The following is an 18,112-nucleotide window of genomic DNA, read 5'->3' as shown; positions in this document are numbered from 1 at the left end:
GTTTGGCCAACATGGTGAAACTCTGTCTCTACTAAAAATAAAATAAAAATAAAAATAAAAATAAAAAATAGCCAGGCATGGTGGTGCGTGCCTGTAATCCCAACTACTTTGGGAGGCTGAGGCATGAGAATTGCTTGAACCTGGGAGGCGGAGGTTGCAGTGAGCTGAGATCTTGTCACTGCACTCCAGCCTGGGTGAGAGTGAGACTCTGTCTTTAAAAAAAAGAAAAAGAAAAAAAAGAAAACCTTATGTTGTGCTATAGTTGGAACCAAATTCTTGCGACCCCACTTGCCTGATTTTCCAGGTGTGGTTAATCTGGTCCTGCTTTCACCTGTTCCAGGGGTGGTTCCATATGGTTCTTCAGTTTTGCCTGGTTAAAGCACTAATTGATTATCAGCTTGACATGGTTCATCTTAGTAAATATAATGAACTTACTGCCCCTTATGTAAAATTCAAATTTAGACATTGATAAATCTAGGTCATCTCTTAATCACTTCTCCACAATTTAGGTCCTTGGTTAAATCATAATTGATTCATCTTACGATCATAATTGGACGTCTCAGCCACGCTTATGTTGGACCACACCAGAGTACCCAGGTGAGCTGCACCTGCTGAGTTCCCAACTGTAGTGGCCCCAGAGTCTGGTGCTCCAGCTGTGCATCCCTTGCCAACACCTACAGTAGCCCTCATGAAAACATAAACTCAAAAAGTCTAAGGAATCTATAATATTCTGGAAAGCCCCCATCATTGTTCACCAATTTGAGTTCTTAATAACATATTTAATTGTGATAAACTTACACAGTATTCAAGTCTGGAAAACCAAAAATTACATTGTTCACATTAAATGACCTATCTTTAGCTAACTAGACTTGCCTTCAGGGGCTGTAACCTTACTTCCTGGCTCTCCTGTAGTTCTTCTTGCTACAGTGGTTGTGCAAACTGATGGTCCAGTTGTCCCTGTCACTCGAGCTGATAGTTTGTACCTGTTATTCCAGCTGATGGTCTAGTTGTCCTTGATTCTTCAACGGATATTTTGGTTGTTCCTGTTTTTCCAGCTGATGGTATACTTGTCCCAGATTGTGCAGATAATCCAGTTGTCCCTGTTACCCCGGCTGATGATCTAGTTTTCCCTGTCACCCCAGCTGATAGTCCAGTTGTCCCTGTCACTTCAGCTGATGGTCCAGTGGTCCCTGTCACCCCAGCTGATAATCCAGTTGTCCCTGTCACTTCAGTAAATGGTTCAGTGATCCCTGTCACTCCAGCTGATAGTCCAGTTTTCCCTGTTGCTTCAGCTGAAGGTCCAGTTGTCCCTGTCACTCCAGCTGATAGTCCTGTTTTCCCTGTCACTCCAGTTGATAGTCCACTTTTCCCTGTCACTCCAACTGACAGTGCAGCTATTCCTGTCACTCCAGCTGATGGTCCAGTTGTCCCTGTTACCCCAGCTAATGGGAAAGTTGTCCCTGTCACTCCAGCTGATAGTCCAGTTGTCCCTGTCACTCCAGCTAATGATCCAATTGTCCCTGTCACCCCAGCTGATAGTTCATTTGTCCCTGTCACTTCAGCTGATAGTCCATTTGTACCTGTTATTCTAGCTGATGGTCCAGTTGTTGATGATTCTTCAACTGATGTTCTAGTTGTTCCTGTTTTTCCAATTAATGGTATACTTGTCCCTGATCTTGCAGATGAAACAGTTGTCTGTCTCACTCCAGCTGATAGTCCAGTTATCCCTGTCACTCCACCTGATGATCTAGCTGTCCCTGTCACTCCAACAGATTGTCCAGTTGCCCCTGTCACTTCAGCTGACTGTCCAGTTGTCCCTGTCACTCCAGCTGATAGTCCAGTTATCCCTGTCACCCCAGCTGATAGTCCAGTGGTCCCTGTCACTCCAGTTGATGATCCAGTTGTCCCTGTCACTCCAACAGATTGTCCAGTTGTCACTGTCACCTCAGCTGATAGTACAGTTGACTGTGTCACGCCAGCTGATGGTCCAGTTGTCCCTGTCACTCCAGCTGGTAGTCCAGTTATCTCTGTCACCCCAGCTGATGATCCAATTGTCCCTGTCACCCCAGCTGATAGTCCAGTTGTCCCTGTCACCTCAGCTGATAGTCCAGTTATCCCTGTCACCACAGGTGATAGCCGAGTTGTCCCTGTCACTCCAGCTGGTGAGCCAATTGTCCCTGTCACCCCAGCTGATACTCCAGGTAGCCCTGTCGCTTCAGCTGATGGGCCAGTTGTCCCGGTCACCCCAGCTGATAGTCCACTTGTCCCTGTCACTCCAGCTGATAGTCCAGTTGTCCCTGTCACCCCAGCTGATGATCCAGTTGTCCCTGTCACTTCAGCTGATGGTCCAGTTGTCTCCATCACTCCAGCTGATAGCCCAGTTTTCCCTGTCACTTCTGCTGATGGTCCAGTTTTCTCTGTCACCTCAGCTGATAGTTCAGTTGTCCCTGTCACTTCTGCTGATAGTTCAGTTATCCCTGTCACTCCAGCTGATGGTCCAGTTGTCCCTGTCACTCCAGCTAATGGTCCAGTTGCCCCTGTCTCTTCAGCTGATGGTCCAATTGTCCCTGTCACTCCAGCTGATAGTCCATTTATCCCTGTCACCACAGCTGATGATCCAATTGTCCCTGTCACCTCAGCTGATAGTCCAGTACTCTCTGTCACCCTAGCTGATAGTCCAGTTGTCCCTGTCACCCCAGCTGATAGTCCAGTTGTCCCTGTCACTCCAGCTAATGGTCCAGTTGTCCCTGTCACTTCAGCTGATAGTCCATTTGTACCTGTTATTCCAGCTGATGGTCCACTTGTCCCTGTCACTGCAGCTGATAGTCCAGTTGTCCCTGTCACCCCAACTGATAGTCCAGTTGTCCCTCTCACCCCAACTGATAGTCCGGTTGTCCCTGTCACTCCAGCTGATGGTCCAGTTGTCCCTGTCACTCCAGCTGATAGTCCATTTGTACCTGTCACCCCAGCTGATGATCCAATTGTCCCTGTCACCCCAGCTGATAGTCCAATTGTCTCTGTCACCCCAGCTGAGAGTCCAGCTATCCCTGTCACCCTAGCTGATAGTCCAGTTGTCCCTGTCACCTCAGCTGATAGTCCAGTTATCCCTGTCACCACAGCTGATGGCCTAGTTGTCCCTGTCACTCCAGCTGGTGATCCAATTGTCCCTGTCACCCCAGCTGTTACTACAGGTAGCCCTGTCACTTCAGCTGATGGGCCAGTTGTCCCTGTCACTTCAGCTGATAGTCCATTTGTACCTGTTATTCCAGCTGATGGTCCACTTGTCCCTGTCACTCCATCTGATAGTCCAGTTGTCCCTGTCACCACAGCTGATGATCCAATTGTCCCTGTCACCCCAACTGTTACTACAGGTAACCCTGTCACTTCAGCTGATGGGCCAGTTGTCCCTGTCACTTCAGCTGATAGTCCAGTCATCCCTGTCACTCCAGCTGATGGTCCAGTTGTCCCTGTCACTTCAGCTGATGGTCCAGTTGCCCCTGTCTCTTCAGCTGATGGTCCAGTTGTCCCTGTCACCACAGCTGATAGTCCATTTATCCCTGTCACCACAGCTGATGATCCAATTGTCCCTGTCACCTCAACTGATAGTACAGTACTCTCTGTCACCCTAGCTGATAGTCCAGTTGTCCCTGTCACCCCAGCTGATAGTCCAGTTGTCCCTGTCACTCCAGCTAATGGTCCAGTTGTCCCTGTCACTCCAGCTGATAGTCCATTTGTACCTGTTATTCCAGCTGATGGTCCACTTGTCCCTGTCACTGCAGCTGATAGTCCAGTTGTCCCTGTCACCACAGCTGATGATCCAATTGTCCCTGTCACCCCAGCTGACAGTCCAGTTGTCCCTGTCACCCCAGCTGATAGTCCAGTTGTCCCTGTCACCTCAGCTGATAGTCCAGTTGTCCCTGTCCCTCCAGCTAATGGTCCAGTTGTCCCTGTCACTTCAGCTGATAGTCCATTTGTACCTGTTATTCCAGCTGATGGTCTAGTTGTCCTTGATTCTTCAACTGATGTTCTAGTTGTTCCTGTTTCTCCAACTGATGTTATGCTTGTCCCTGATCTTGCAGATGATCCAGTTGTCTCTGTCACTACAGCTGATAGCCCAGTTATCCCAGTCACTCCAGCTGATAGTCCAGTTGTCCCTGTCACTCCAGCTGATGGTCTGGTTGTCCCTGTCACTTCAGCTGATAGTCCAGTTGTCCCTGTCACCTCAGCTGATGATCTCATTGTCCCTGTCACCCTAGCTGAGAGTCCAGCTATCCCTGTCACCCTAGCTGATAGTCCAGTTGTCCCTGTCACCTCAGCTGATAGTCCAGTTGTCCCTGTCCCTCCAGCTAATGGTCCAGTTGTCCCTGTCACTTCAGCTGATAGTCCATTTGTACCTGTTATTCCAGCTGATGGTCTAGTTGTCCTTGATTCTTCAACTGATGCTCTAGTTGTTCCTGTTTCTCCAACTAATGTTATGCTTGTCCCTGATCTTGCAGATGAGCCAGTTGTCTCTGTCACTACAGCTGATAGCCCAGTTATCCCAGTCACTCCAGCTGATAGTCCAGTTGTCCCTGTCACTTCAGTTGACAGTCCAGTTGTTCCTGTCACTCCAGCTGATAGTCCAGTTATCTTTGTCACCCCAGTTGATGATCCAGTTGTCCCTGTCACCCCAGCTGATGGTCCAGTTGTCCCTGTCACTTCAGTTGACAGTCCAGTTGTCTCTGTCACTCCAGCTGATAATCCAGTTATCCCTGTCACCCCAGTTGATGATCCAGTTGTCCCTGTCACCCCAGCTGATGGTTCAGTTGTCCCTGTCACTTCAGCTGATAGTCCAGTTGTCCCTGTCACTCCAGCTGATGGTCTGGTTGTCCCTGTCACTTCAGCTGATAGTCCAGTTGTCCCTGTCACCTCAGCTGATGATCTCATTGTCCCTGTCACCTCAGCTGATAGTCCAGTTGTCCCTGTCACCCCAGCTGAGAGTCCAGCTATACCTGTCACCTCAGCTGATGGCCAAGTTGTCCTTGTCACTCCAGCTGGTGATCCAATTGTCCCTGTCACCCTGGCTGATACTCCAGGTAGTCCTGTCACTTCAGCTGATGGGCCAGTTGTCCCTGTCACTTCAGCTGATAGTCTACTTGTCCCTGTCACCTCAGCTGATGGTCCAGTTGTCCCTGTCACTTCTGCTGATGGTCCAGTTGCCCCTGTCTCTTCATCTGATGGTCCAGTTGTCCCTGTCACTCCAATTGATAGTCCATTTATCCCTGTCACCACAGCTGATGATCCAATTGTTCCTGTCACCCCAGCTGATAGTCCAGTTGTCCCTGTCCCTCCAGCTAATGGTCGAGTTGTCCTTGTCACTTCAGCTGATAGTCCATTTGTACCTGTTATTCCAGCTGATGTTCTAGTTGTCCTTGATTCTTCAACTGATGTTCTAGTTGTTCCTGTTTCTCCAACTGATGGGATACTTGTCCCTGATCTTGCAGATGATCCAGCTGTCTCTGTCACTACAGCTGATAGCCCAGTAGTCCCTGTCACTGCAGCTGATAGTCCAGTTGTTCCTGTCACTTCAGTTGACAGTCCCCTTGTCCCTGTCACTCCAGCTGATAATCCAGTTATCCTTGTCACTCCAGTTGATGATCCAGTTGTCCCTGTCACCCCAGCTGATGGTTCAGTTCTCCCTGTCACTTCAACTGATAGTCCAATTGTCTCTGTCACCCCAGCAGATAGTCCAGTTGTCCCTGTCACCCTAGCTGATAGTCTAGTTATCCCTGTTGCTTCAGCTGATAGTCCAGTTGCCCCTGTTACTCCAGCTGATACTGTAGTTGTCCCTGTCACTCCAGCTGATGGTCTAGTTATCCCTGTCACCCCAGCTGATAGTCCAGTTATCCCTGTCACTCCACCTGATGATCTAGTTGTCCCTGTCACTCCACTAGATTGTCTAGTTTTCCCTGTCACTTCAGCTGACAGTCCAGTTGTCCCTTTCACCCCAGCTGATAGTCCTGTTTTCCCTGTTACCCCGGCTGATGATCTTGTTGTCTGTGTCACTCCAGGTGATAGTCCAGTTGTCCCTGTCTCTCCAGCTGACAGTCCAGCTGTCCCTGTCACCCCAGCTGACAGTCCAGTTGCCCCTGTCACCCCAGCTGACAGTTCAGTTGTCCCTGTCACCCCAGCTGATAGTCCAGTTGTCCCTATCACCCCATACGATAATCCAGTTGTTTCTGTCACTTCAGATGATAGTCCTGTTGTCCCCGTCACTCCAGCTGATGATCTAGTTTTCCCTGTCACCCCAGCTGATAGTTCAGTTGTCCCTGTCACCCCAGCTGGTGGTCCAGTTGTACCTGTTACTCCAGCTGATAGTCTAGTTGTCCCTGTCACTTCAGCTGACAGTCCAGTTGTCCCTGTCACCCCAGCTGATAGTCCTGTTCTCTCTGTTACCCCAGCTGATGATCTTGTTGTCCGTGTCACTCCAGGTGATAGTCCAGTTGTCCCTGTCTCTCCAGCTGACAGTCCAGCTGTCCCTGTCACCCCAGCTGACAGTCCAGTTGTCCCTGTCCATCCAGCTGATAGTCCAGTTGTCCCTGTCCCTCCAGCTAATGGTCCAGTTGTCCCTGTCACTTCAGCTGATAGTCCATTTGTACCTGTTATTCCAGCTGATGGTCCAGTTGTACTTGATTCTTCAACTGATGTTCTAGTTGTTCCTGTTTTTCCAACTGATGGTATACTTGTCCCTGATCTTGCAGATGATCCAGTTGTCCCTGTCACTCCAGGTGATGATCCAGTTATCCCTGTCACTCCAGTTGATGATGGTCCATTTGTACCTGTCACTCCAGCTGTTGGTCCAGTAGTCCCTGACCTTACAGCTGATGATTCAGTTGTCCCTGATTCTTCAACTGATGATCCAGTTATTTCTGTTTGTCCAGATGATGGTCTAGTGGTCTCTGATACTGTAAGAGATTGTACAGTTGTCCCTGATATTGCAGCTGATGATCCAGTTGTCCGAGTCACTGTAGGTGATTGTCTAGGTGTCACTGTCACTCCAGCTGATGGACCAGAGATTTCTGTGTATTCCGTAACTGGCCCTGTTGTCACTGATCCTGCAGCTGATTGTCCAGTTGTCTCTGTTCCTCTAACTGATGGACTTGTTGTACTCTGTCCTTCAGATGAAGTTCCAGCTGTCCATGATTCTGTAACTAATGGTCTGGTTGTTCCTGATCCAGTAATAGATGGTCCAGTTTTCTCTAATCCTCCATTTGATGGTCCAATTGTCCCTGTAGCTTCAGCTGATAATCCAGTTGTTCCTGATCGTACAAGAGCCTTTCCTGTTGTCCCTAAGCCATCAACATTTAGTCCTGTTGTTACTACCACTCCAGCTGATTGGACAGATGTCATTGTCACTCCAGCTGATTGTGCAGATGTCCCTGTCAATCCAGTAAATGGTCCTGTTGTCCCTGATCTTTCAGGTGATTGTCCAGTGGTCCCTGTTCCTCCAACTGATGATATAGTTGTACTTAATCCTCCAGATGAAGTTTTTGCAGTTGTCTCTACTTCTGTAACAGATGGTCCAGTTGTCACTGATCCTACAACAGATGGTTTAGTGGTTCCTGTTACTCCAGCCAATGATTCAGTTGCCCCAGTCACTCTATCTGAGTATCCAGATGTAACTGTCACTCCAGCTGATGGTACAGTTGTCTCTCCTACAATAGGTGGTCCAGTTGTCTCTGATCCTTCAGCTGATGGTTCAGTAGTCTCTAATCCTACGACAGATGGTCTAATTGTCCCTAATCCTTTACTTGTTGGTCCAGTTGTTCCTGTCACTCCTACTGATGGTCCAGTTGCCCCAGTCATTCTAGCTGATTGTCCAGATGTCACTGTCACTCCAGCTGATGGTCCAGTTGTCTTCACTTTTACAACAGGAGGTCCAGTTTTTCCTGATCCTACAGCTGAAGGTCTAGTTGTCTCTAATCCTACAGTAGATGATCCAGTTGTCACTAATCCTTCAACAAAAGGACCTGTTGTTAGTGCCACTCCAGTTGATTGTGCAGATGTCCCAGTCATTCCAGCTGATTGCCCAGATGTTCTTGTCAACCCAGTAAATGATTCTGTTGTCCCTGATTTTACAGCTGATTGGCCAGTTGTCTCTGTTTCTCCACCTGATGATCTTGTTGCACCTGATCCTCCAGATGAAGTTCCACTTGTCCTTGTTCCTACGACAGATGGTCCCATTGTCCCTGATTTGACAACAGATGGTCTCGTTGTTTCTGTGACTCCAGCTGGTGCTCTAGTTGTCCCAGTCTTTCCAACTGATTGTCCAGATGTCACGGTCACTCCAGCTGATAGTCCAGTTGTTACTGATCCTTCATCTGATGGTCCAGTTGTTGCTGATTCTCTTGATGATGATGGCCTTGTCCCTGTCACTCCAGCTGATGACTCAGTTGTACCTGATTCACCAGCTAATGGTCTAGTTGTTCCTGATCCCACAACAGATGGTCCAGTTGCCCCTGATCCTTCAGTTGATGGTCCAGTTGTTCCTATCACTCCAGCTGATGCTCCAACTGTTTCAGTCACTCTGGCTGATTGTCCAGATGTCACTGTTACTCCACCTGATGGTCTAGTTGCCTCTGACTCTAAAAGAGGTGGTCCAGTTGTGACTGATCTTTCAAGAAATGATCCTGTTGTCACTGCAACTCCAGCTGATTTTTCAGATGTCACTGTTACTCCAGCTGATTTTGAAGATGTCCCAGTCACTCCAGCCAATTGCCCAGATGTTCGTGTCAATCCAGAAAGTGGTCCAGTTGTTTCTGATCTTGCAGTTGATTTTCTGGTTGTCCCCGTTGTTCCATCTGATGATCTTGTTGTACTTGAACCTCCAGATAAAGTTCCAGTTGTCCCTGATCCTATATTTAATGGTCTAGTTGTTTCTGATCCAATAACAAATGGTACAGTTGCAACTGATCCTTCAATTGATGGTCCAGTTGTTCCTGTCTCTTCAGCTGATGGTCCAGTTGCCCCAGTCACTCTGGCTGATTGTCCAGATGTCACTGTTGCTCCAGCTGATGATTCAGTTGTTTCTGATTCTAAAATAGGTGGTTGTGTTGTAGCTGATCTGTCAACCAATAGTCCTGTTGTCATTGCCACTCCAGGTGATTTTTCAGATGTTGTCACTCCAGCTGAATTTGAAGATGTCCCAGTCACTGTAGCAGATTGCCCAAATGTTCCTGTCAATCCAAAAATTGGTCCAGTTGTTTCTGATCTTGCAGTTGATTGTCCAGTTGTCCCCATTCCTCCACCTGACGATCTTGTTGCACCTGAACCTCCAGATGAAGTTCCAGTTGTCCCTGATCCTATAACTGATAGTCTAGTTGTTTCTGATCCAATGACAGATGGTCCAGTTGCCTCTGATCCTTCCGTTGATGGTATAGTTGTCCCTGTAGTTTCACCTAGTGGTCTACTTGTAGCTGATGATTCAATTCTTCCTGATACTTCAGCTGATGTTCCAGTTACATCTGTCACTCCAGCTGATGATTCAGTTGTTCCTGATTCTGCACCTGATTGTCCAGTTGTCGCAGTTCTTCCAACTGATGGTCTTGTTGTGCCTGATCTTCTGGTTGATGGTGCAGTTGTTCCTAATCCTGCAGATGTTGGTCCAGTTGTCCCTGATCCTACAACAGATGGTCCTGATTCTATAAAAGATTTTCCAGTTGTCCCTGATCCTTGGCCTGATTGTCCAGTTGTTCCTGTCACTAGAACAGATGGTCCAGTTGTTCTGGATTCTTCAGCTGATGGTGTAGTTTTTCCTGTCACTCCAGGTGATGATTCAGTTGCTCTTGTCACTCCAACTGATAATCTAGTTGTCCCTGATCTCACAACAGATGGTCCAGTTGTTCCTGACCCATCAGCTGATGGTCCGGTTGTCTGTGTTTCTCTAGCAGATGATCTACTTGTACCTAATCCTCCAGTAAAAGACACAGTTGTCCCTAATTCTGTAGCTGATAATCCAGTTGTTCTTGATCCTATAACTGATTGTCCACTTGTCCCTGAACCTTCAGCTAATGGTCTAGTTGTCACTGATTCTCTTGATGAAGGTCCAGTTGCCCCTGATCCTTCAGCTAATGATCCAGTTGTCCTTAATCCTGAAACTAATGGTCTGGTTGTCCCTGACATCTCAGTTAATGGTCCAGTTGTCCCTGATACTCCAACTGATGGTTCAGATGCCCCTGTGACTCCTGACAACTGTTCAGAAGTCCTTGTCACTGCAACTGATGGTCCAGACGTTGTATCTGATTGCCCCATTGTCCCTGAAACATCAGATGATGATTTAGTTGTCCCTGGTGTTTCAGATGATTGTCCATAATTCCCTGTTACTTTAGCGGATGGTCCACTTGTCTCTGTCTCTCCGGTTGATGATCCAGTTGCCCCTGTCACAAACACATAGTAAAAGTAGAATGATATTAATAGCTGTTTCGGTCCTTGGTTAACCTTTAAGACTCATGAGGCTTTATTTCTCTAGTACAGCTTTTATACCTCTTCATCTCTATAACCACCATATTATTTCATACTTTTCTTTTTGCTACATTGTAACTTATTTTTTAAAAAAGAGTCTCACTTTGTTGCCCAGGCTGATCACAAACTCCTGGGTTCAAGTAATCTTCCTGAGTACCTAGGACCACAGTGATTTTCACTGTGCCAGCTCTAGCGTAACTTCTGTTTATTTTCATAAAAATCATTTATCTAATATCTACTGTGTGTCAAAGAAGTTGTCAGCAACTTATAAGTATCGCTTCATTTTACCATTAGAATAATACTATGAGATATATAATATTACTTTTCTCTTTTATAAAATAGAAACTAAAGCGAGATTAAGTAGCTGTTCTAAGGGGATGCAGATAAACAGTTCTCTGCTCCGTGCGGCATTCTAGTGAGAAGAGAGAGGTAGACATAAATAAAATAACTAGCCAACCAATAACCAAATTCACAAACAAGAAAAGATTCAGAGCATTAATATAAAGTGAATTGGTACTACCAAATGGGATGTTCTATTTTAGACTGTCTGGTTAGCAAAGGCTTCTCTGAGAAGATGGTCTTTATTTTGAAGCCTGATAACAAGAAGCAAGCTGCTAGTGAAGCTCTAGGAGAATGGCATTCCAGGCAGAGGTAACAGCCAGTACAAAGGTCATAAGTCTGATAGAGCTATGCTTGCTGGAAAAGCAGAGCTAGAAGTTGAGTATAGCTGGATAATGGGAGCTGAGGCAAGGAATATTACAAGGTAAGGTCAGATATGCAGGAGCAAGCGAAATGTTATGAATCAGGGGAGGAAGACTGAAGGTTTTTCTAAATGCAAGGGGCTATAATTTTAAAGAGGGGAGAAATAGCATAGAATTGATATACATTTAAAATCCCTCTTTACACTCTGTAGAAAATATATGGCAGGGGGTGCATTATAGAAATAAGAAGAACAATTATGAGGTGATTTCAGAAGTTCTGACAATTTATGAGTGGCTTGGGCTAAAACTGTGATAAAGGAGACTGAGAATAGTGGATAGGGTCAAGATATGTGTTGGAAGTAGCCGTAACAGGCCTTGTTTAGATATGAGAGGTACGAAAAAAAATAGAGTCATCAAGGATAGCTATAATATTTTTACCTGAGTGAATTGAGTCAGTGATGGTAACATTTTCTAATATGGGGAAGACTCAGAGAACAGATGTGAGCATAAACGGAAATCCAGTATCACCCAGAAGGCTCTGGTTCTGAAGATCCTAATATATCAAGAATACCACCAAGGAACCAGATGAAGATGGAAACCTTGGATCTGTAGAGACATGGATCTGCACAGTGGTGTGTCTATGTGTGTATGGGTACATGTTTCCAGTGAAACTCCACTACCTGGGTAGAGCAGAAAAGAGTTTACTACCCCCTGACAACTCCAATCCTTCCAGAAGGTTCCCTTCCATATGACCTGTTATTTTACCTCTCTGATAAGAATAAAACCTCTTCATCCTTTACCAGACTGGGAATTACTATTCACTTACTGAATTATTTACCAGATACCCACCAGATATTTATCAAGAGATCTAGACCAACCATGAGATAAAATGTTAGAGGGTCACTATTGCTTTTTTTTTAAAAAAACTAACTCCATTATGGTTGTACCAAGTAACATTCCAGTGATTTCTAAATTGGCCGTGTGATAATATCAGATTTAAAATGCTGCACTAGTCTAGTTTAATAATGGAAAATATCTAAATTATCAGATCATTTTTATTATATGTGATTTCTGGTATTGGGCTAATTGATACCCCCAATAGTGCATAAATACTGAATAACAAAGCATACAATGGCAACCTCTTTAATGGATTCACAGAATATACCCTTTAATGGATTCACAGAATATACACAGAATAGATACCCAAACCAGGAACTGAGCTAGGCACTAGGAACACAACCATAAACAAAAATAGGCAACGTGACAAGATCTTTCTCTAGTTTTAACAGAAATCCACCATGTTGGTGGTCTATCTAGTAAAAGATAATGACTGGATGAAGAATCAACAATCCAGGCCCTGACCTGGCCTAATAACATACTTCTCCTGTGATTTTGGGGTAAACACATGGATTTTTTCATAGATAAAATGTGAATAATTACTAATATATTATTGACTGTATAGGGTGTCTGTAAGATTCAAGTAAGTTAATATATGTGAAAACATTTGTCCATTTTATACTTTGTATAGTTGTTTTCTGATGATCATTTTTACTTTTGTTAAAACAGATTAAGATAACTTATACATGATATTATATAATGGTTAATGACTGCCTCATATGTTTATACTATAAATAATATTGTATTAAATATATCCAGTAGAAACTAAGATATAAGAATGTTTTTATCTACTAATATTTTATCCTACTAATTATATTTTTCAGGCATTTATTGGCTTATTTTCTGAGAAGTATTTAAATATAAATAAATAAATTGATTCATAATCTATCTCTTCAGTCATCTGGAGCAAGTTAAGTCTTACGAGACACAAACATTGTTTAGCAAGGGATCTGCAACACCCATTGCATAGTTTACATATTTCCTGAACAGGTCAGCTTTGAGCAAATGAGTTACAGACAAGCCCTACTTGCAAATTCTAGAAAAGAAGCCTTTTAAAAACCCACATGTAAAGGTTTTAGGAAGAAAACTGATTTCTGAATGTTTAAACAATTCAGAAGGCAGTGTTACTTATTAAATTGTTCTTAGAAATGGGGAAAGCTGTTCATCAAGGTTCTAGATCTCTGTTCAGTAAAGAACATATGGGAAAATATGCTAATACTTTAAACCACAACAATTTCAAATACTAAAGACAGCGGTGTTTTGCAAAAGATTGAAAAAAAGAATTCTAGTTTGAAATTTGAATATTCTTGCTTGATGTAAGGTAACTTTTTAATGCCCAACAGCATATTATATTATTCGTGGCAGAGAATAATTTATTGAATTCTTAAATATTTGTATTATGGGAAAATCATATAATCAATTAATGATCTGCAAAAATAACTAACATATTATTTTGTAATTATTTAGTATTTTAGCCTATATTGAATTATGTTAGCTTGTTGTCGGAGTGATTTTGTGTGGAAAAATGCAGAACTTAGACAATGAAATTGTAACTAAATGAGCAAATACATCCTAAGAAGCCCTTAACTCAAAAACAACAATTATGGACCAACCATGAGATAAAATGTTAGAGGGTCACTATTGCTTTTTTTTAAAAAAAACTAACTCCATTATGGTTGTATCAAGTAACATTCCAGTGATTTCTAAATTGGCCGTGTGATAATATCAGATTTAAAATGCTGCACTAGTCTAGTTTAATAATGGAAAATATCTAAATTATCAGATCATTTTTATTATATATGATTTCTGGTATTGGGCTAATTGATACCCCCAATAGTGCATAAATACTGAATAACAAAGCATACAATGGCAACCTCTTTAATGGATTCACAGAATATTTAAATAACAGTGCTCTAAGTTTCAAGCAGGAAAGATTTTCAACTGAATTAATACCCTACTGAATAAGCTTTTATAAACAAGTTTCTGCACTGACTCCCATTTTTGTGACCTTTTAGTGCTTTGCTAATCTCAGCTGGTGTATTTGAAGAGCCTGTGCTGGCACCACTGCTGGACCATCCAGATGTAATTTGGCCTCCACTAGTTGCACCACCTGGTGTTCCAGGTGTACCTGTGGCAAAGGCAAAAATGGAAAGGACGCATTCACAGAATTTCTTAAGCTATGAGATAACCAATTCTCACTTAAATTAACTTCCACCTAAAGATTACAGAAATCTTCATTTTTCTGTATCGATAACAATAATGATCCTTTCCACATTTAAAAAATGTACTTTGACATACACTATTCACTATTTCCTTGGCTCCTCATCCCAAGCTCACAGAATAGATCACTTTGACCCACATTTTACAGATACGAACACAGAGGTTACAGAGGTTACAGAGGTTAAGTGATTTACTTGCCTAACAGCATGACATTGATTCTGAGGAACAGTATTCACACGAACATCCCATATTGCCCCTTGTCAAGTGCTGGGTCTCCCATTTTACCTACCTGGTTTGCTTCCAGAGATTGTCACTGCTGTGGCTGAGGCTGCATTGGTGTGTTTACTCACAGGGCTACTGGTAGTTGAGGCAGCAGATACTGTCGGGGTCCCTGGTTATCAACAACAATGGTTCAGGCTCACTGCTGCAAATGTACTGGTCCCTATTCCATGCTGATAGCACAGAACTGAGATTTCTAAAGTATAGTGGATTAAGGGCATCTTCCCCATGCTTTCCCCTTGCTCTGACATTTAATGTCAGTTATAGCCTGACCAATAGTCCACATCACACACTTCTGAGGAAGGCAGGGTTGAGAAGTGTTAAGGAGTCATGTCCAGACTTGCCTGATTTTCCAAAACTGGTGGTTCCAGTGCCTGCTTCCTCAGGGGTGCTGCTACCTGGAGCTCCAGGAGTTGGTCCAGGTGGTACCACAGGTGTGCCTGAGACTTGCAGAGAAAACAAACAGTTTAAGAAACTCGCTGGCCGGGCGCGGTGGCTCACGCTTGTAATCCCAGCACTTTGGGAGGCCGAGGCGGGCGGATCACGAGGTCAGGAGATCGAGACCACGGTGAAACCCCGTCTCTACTAAAAAATACAAAAAAAAAAATTAGCCGGGCGCGGTGGCGGGCGCCTGTAGTCCCAGCTACTCGGAGGCTGAGGCAGGAGAATGGCGTGAACCCGGGAGGTGGAGCTTGCAGTGAGCCGAGATTGCGCCACTGCACTCCAGCCCGGGCAACAGAGCGAGACTCTGTCTCAAAAAAAAAAAAAAAAAGAAACTCGCTGTTATTCAATCAATGTGACCTGAAACAACTTGGAAATCTCTTCCAGCATATTTATACTCACAATATTTACTCAGTTTAGTGATATTAGGACTTCTTGCTCAGAAAGAGTGTACATGTTAATCTGATAAGGTACTATTACCCCATCACAATCCTGATTTGCCTTCAACACTGAACGTGCCTCTTTCTAGAATGACCTACAAGTTATAATTCCAGAGTAAATTCTTCTCCAAACTGCATTTACCAATTGTATATTACTTAACTTTTTGCTTTTTTCATGTGTTTAAATATTACTTTATTCTAAAAATTCTAAGCTTTGTAAATATAAGAGCATCTTCTGGTACCTAACACATTACTAAGCTCTCAATAAATATTGTCCGACCAAAATACAAGTGTTTGTGTTAGAGTAGGCAGATAGCCAGAAATGAGCAGGCAAGGGAGTCCCTGGGAAAAGAAGTCCTGGAGACGCTGTCAACTCATAGTCAGTGCTGCCCACTGACAGGCAGCAGAAAAAGACAACAGCTACACTGGCTACTTCTGGCCTTGTGATTGAGCTCCTCTTGCCTTGAAGGGGACTTACCAGGCCCTAGATGGAGATAATCAGGTTAGGGACTTTCCCCCACTGACGAGCATGCACACTCCTCCAAAAAATTGTCCTACAGTAGACTTTTGCTCATTATAAGAGTAAAAAGCACATCCCTGGGTGGAGATTTTAAATGCTAATGAGACATGCAATGTGTGTACTAGCGTGTACAACGACAGAGCATGCGTGCCCAAAGAGACATCCTGAAACATGCATGCAAGTAATACACCCCTCACGCCCCTTCATGAATAATCAGGTAAGATTCTCATAAAAGCAGTCCCCCAGCACTAGCTGCTGCTGGCTTATTCTTTCAAGCACCCTACTCTGTCTTGTGTTTCAGAGTGTACTTCATATTTAAATAAACCCTGCTACTACTATTCTTTCAGCCCTACCAGCTCAGAACTGTTTTCCACTCCTCTCTAAGAATGTACTTCATCCTCCTTCAATAAACTCTCTACTTAATCCTTGCTATGCACCTCTTGGCTGAATTATTTCTTCCAAGTTAGAAAAGAACCGAGGATTCCCGCACTTTCCGGTAACATTTGCATTTATCTATTTACAAGTACTGAATTCTTCATAATCTCTTTTGATAAATTAAATTTTGATATCAGAGCTCACACTTCTGCTAATTAAACGTAATTTTAGATATAAATAATATTTCAAATGTGACTTCACGAGAAGCTAAAGTGGTTGCGGCATCTGATCTTCCAGTTGTATCCAATTTGAAAAATAACGAGGTTCTACCTATAGACTGTTTCCATGCTGCAACTGCTTTTTGACAAAAGTTCATTATTAAACTTATTATTGCTAGAATTTTCCTTATTCTCTTATAATTAACTTCTTTTTTTAAAACTCACTTGGACTGATGCTAATTATATATAAAACCTTTGTGTTTGACCATTGCTCTGACAACAAGATGTGCTTTGTCTTACCTGCTGTGTTTCCAGGGCCAGTGGCCCCAGTACCTGATGTTCCAGCTGTGTTTCCACTCTCTGCGCTGGTGGTGGCTTCCACAGACCCTTCTGTTGAACCTGGTCAACATACAAAGGCAGCTAGGATTACATTAATTTCCAAAGTTTCTAGGAAACTAAGGCAACTGTTAAATATTCTTAGACATCCCTATTATTTATCCTTTTGTCTGAGTATTTCAATAGTTTGTTTCTGATCAGTGTAATTGATTTGAATGAATAAGCTTCTGCAATTACTTAGCCATTTACTCGATACTAAATCCCAACTCACTGCCTGGCATCCCAGTCATTCTTCCTGCCAGTGTTGTCAATTCACCTGATATTCTGGTTGTTCCTGTTTTGTTTTGTTTTGAAGAGGAGGGAGGAGGAGGAGGAAGAGGAGGATAAAAGTAATATGATAAAATTTGTTAAACTCAACTTGGTTATTTATGATGTTTCAATGGCTACTTTCACCACCCAAATTCATGTCTTCCTTCCTCCTACCTAAAATATTGCAATTGTTTCCTCTTTACCCAATTAACAGGTCAATATTCTTCATCACAAATATATTCTCTGTTCAAGAATATTGAATGATAGTAATTCTTCAACATTAATGTGTGTAAGAATCATCTGGTGAGCCTATTAAAAATGCAAATTCCCTATCTCTCCCAGCAGAAATTCTAATTCTATTTTATAACATTGAAGAGGTTGGTCTTGCATTGCAGTTAAACTCCTGTATTCACTTTCAGTTTGCAGAGCATCCAGAGGATAAAAGAATAAGTTAATTGACATCATGGAGAATAGCTAAATTTAGAATATCTAGAAAGGGATATGAGAATTTGATTAGTTTCAGGTTCATCATTTTGGGCAGGAATAATTTCTAGGTGATATATCACAAAAGGAGACACATAACATCAAGTCCCCACTATCAGTGAGGCTACGTTTGATCACTAGGTTTAGGTGGTGACAACCAGAACTCTCCAGTGTAAAGCATTTTTCGATTCTGCAATTAGAAAGTAATCTGTTGGGTGATACTTTGGCATCAGGCAAACATCCAAGTCCTAGTCAACCTTTCACTCAATGATTTCAGCATTTATTTATGCTCCTTGTCTATTTCATTCAGCATTTCAAAACAGTGATTTTTCCAACTGTATCCTTTTTCAACATTTATTAGTTGGAATTTTTCTTTAAAAAGAGAGATTTCTC

The 18,112-nt window shown here is 43.3% G+C and overlaps 1 protein-coding gene across 1 annotated transcript in view; it reads right to left on the bottom strand.

Moving 5' to 3' along the window:
- The window catches only part of MUC19 (mucin 19, oligomeric), a 180,576-nt gene that overhangs the window by 89,623 nt on the left and 72,841 nt on the right, over window positions 1-18,112 (bottom strand). The window contains exons 50-56 of the mRNA XM_063619954.1: window positions 16,892-16,990; window positions 14,942-15,043; window positions 14,608-14,709; window positions 14,107-14,226; window positions 4,939-10,415; window positions 984-4,908; window positions 293-370 (exon numbers count right to left, since the gene is read on the bottom strand). Of these exons, the coding sequence (XP_063476024.1) occupies window positions 293-370; window positions 984-4,908; window positions 4,939-10,415; window positions 14,107-14,226; window positions 14,608-14,709; window positions 14,942-15,043; window positions 16,892-16,990 (9,903 nt within the window). The remainder of the gene's footprint in view (window positions 1-292; window positions 371-983; window positions 4,909-4,938; window positions 10,416-14,106; window positions 14,227-14,607; window positions 14,710-14,941; window positions 15,044-16,891; window positions 16,991-18,112) is intronic.

Source organism: Symphalangus syndactylus, chromosome 17 (assembly GCF_028878055.3).
Source record: "Symphalangus syndactylus isolate Jambi chromosome 17, NHGRI_mSymSyn1-v2.1_pri, whole genome shotgun sequence".
Taxonomy (NCBI): Eukaryota; Metazoa; Chordata; class Mammalia; order Primates; family Hylobatidae; genus Symphalangus; species Symphalangus syndactylus.
The sequence above is the reverse complement of the archived record's forward strand: the minus strand, read 5'-3'. Positions and strand labels throughout refer to the sequence as shown.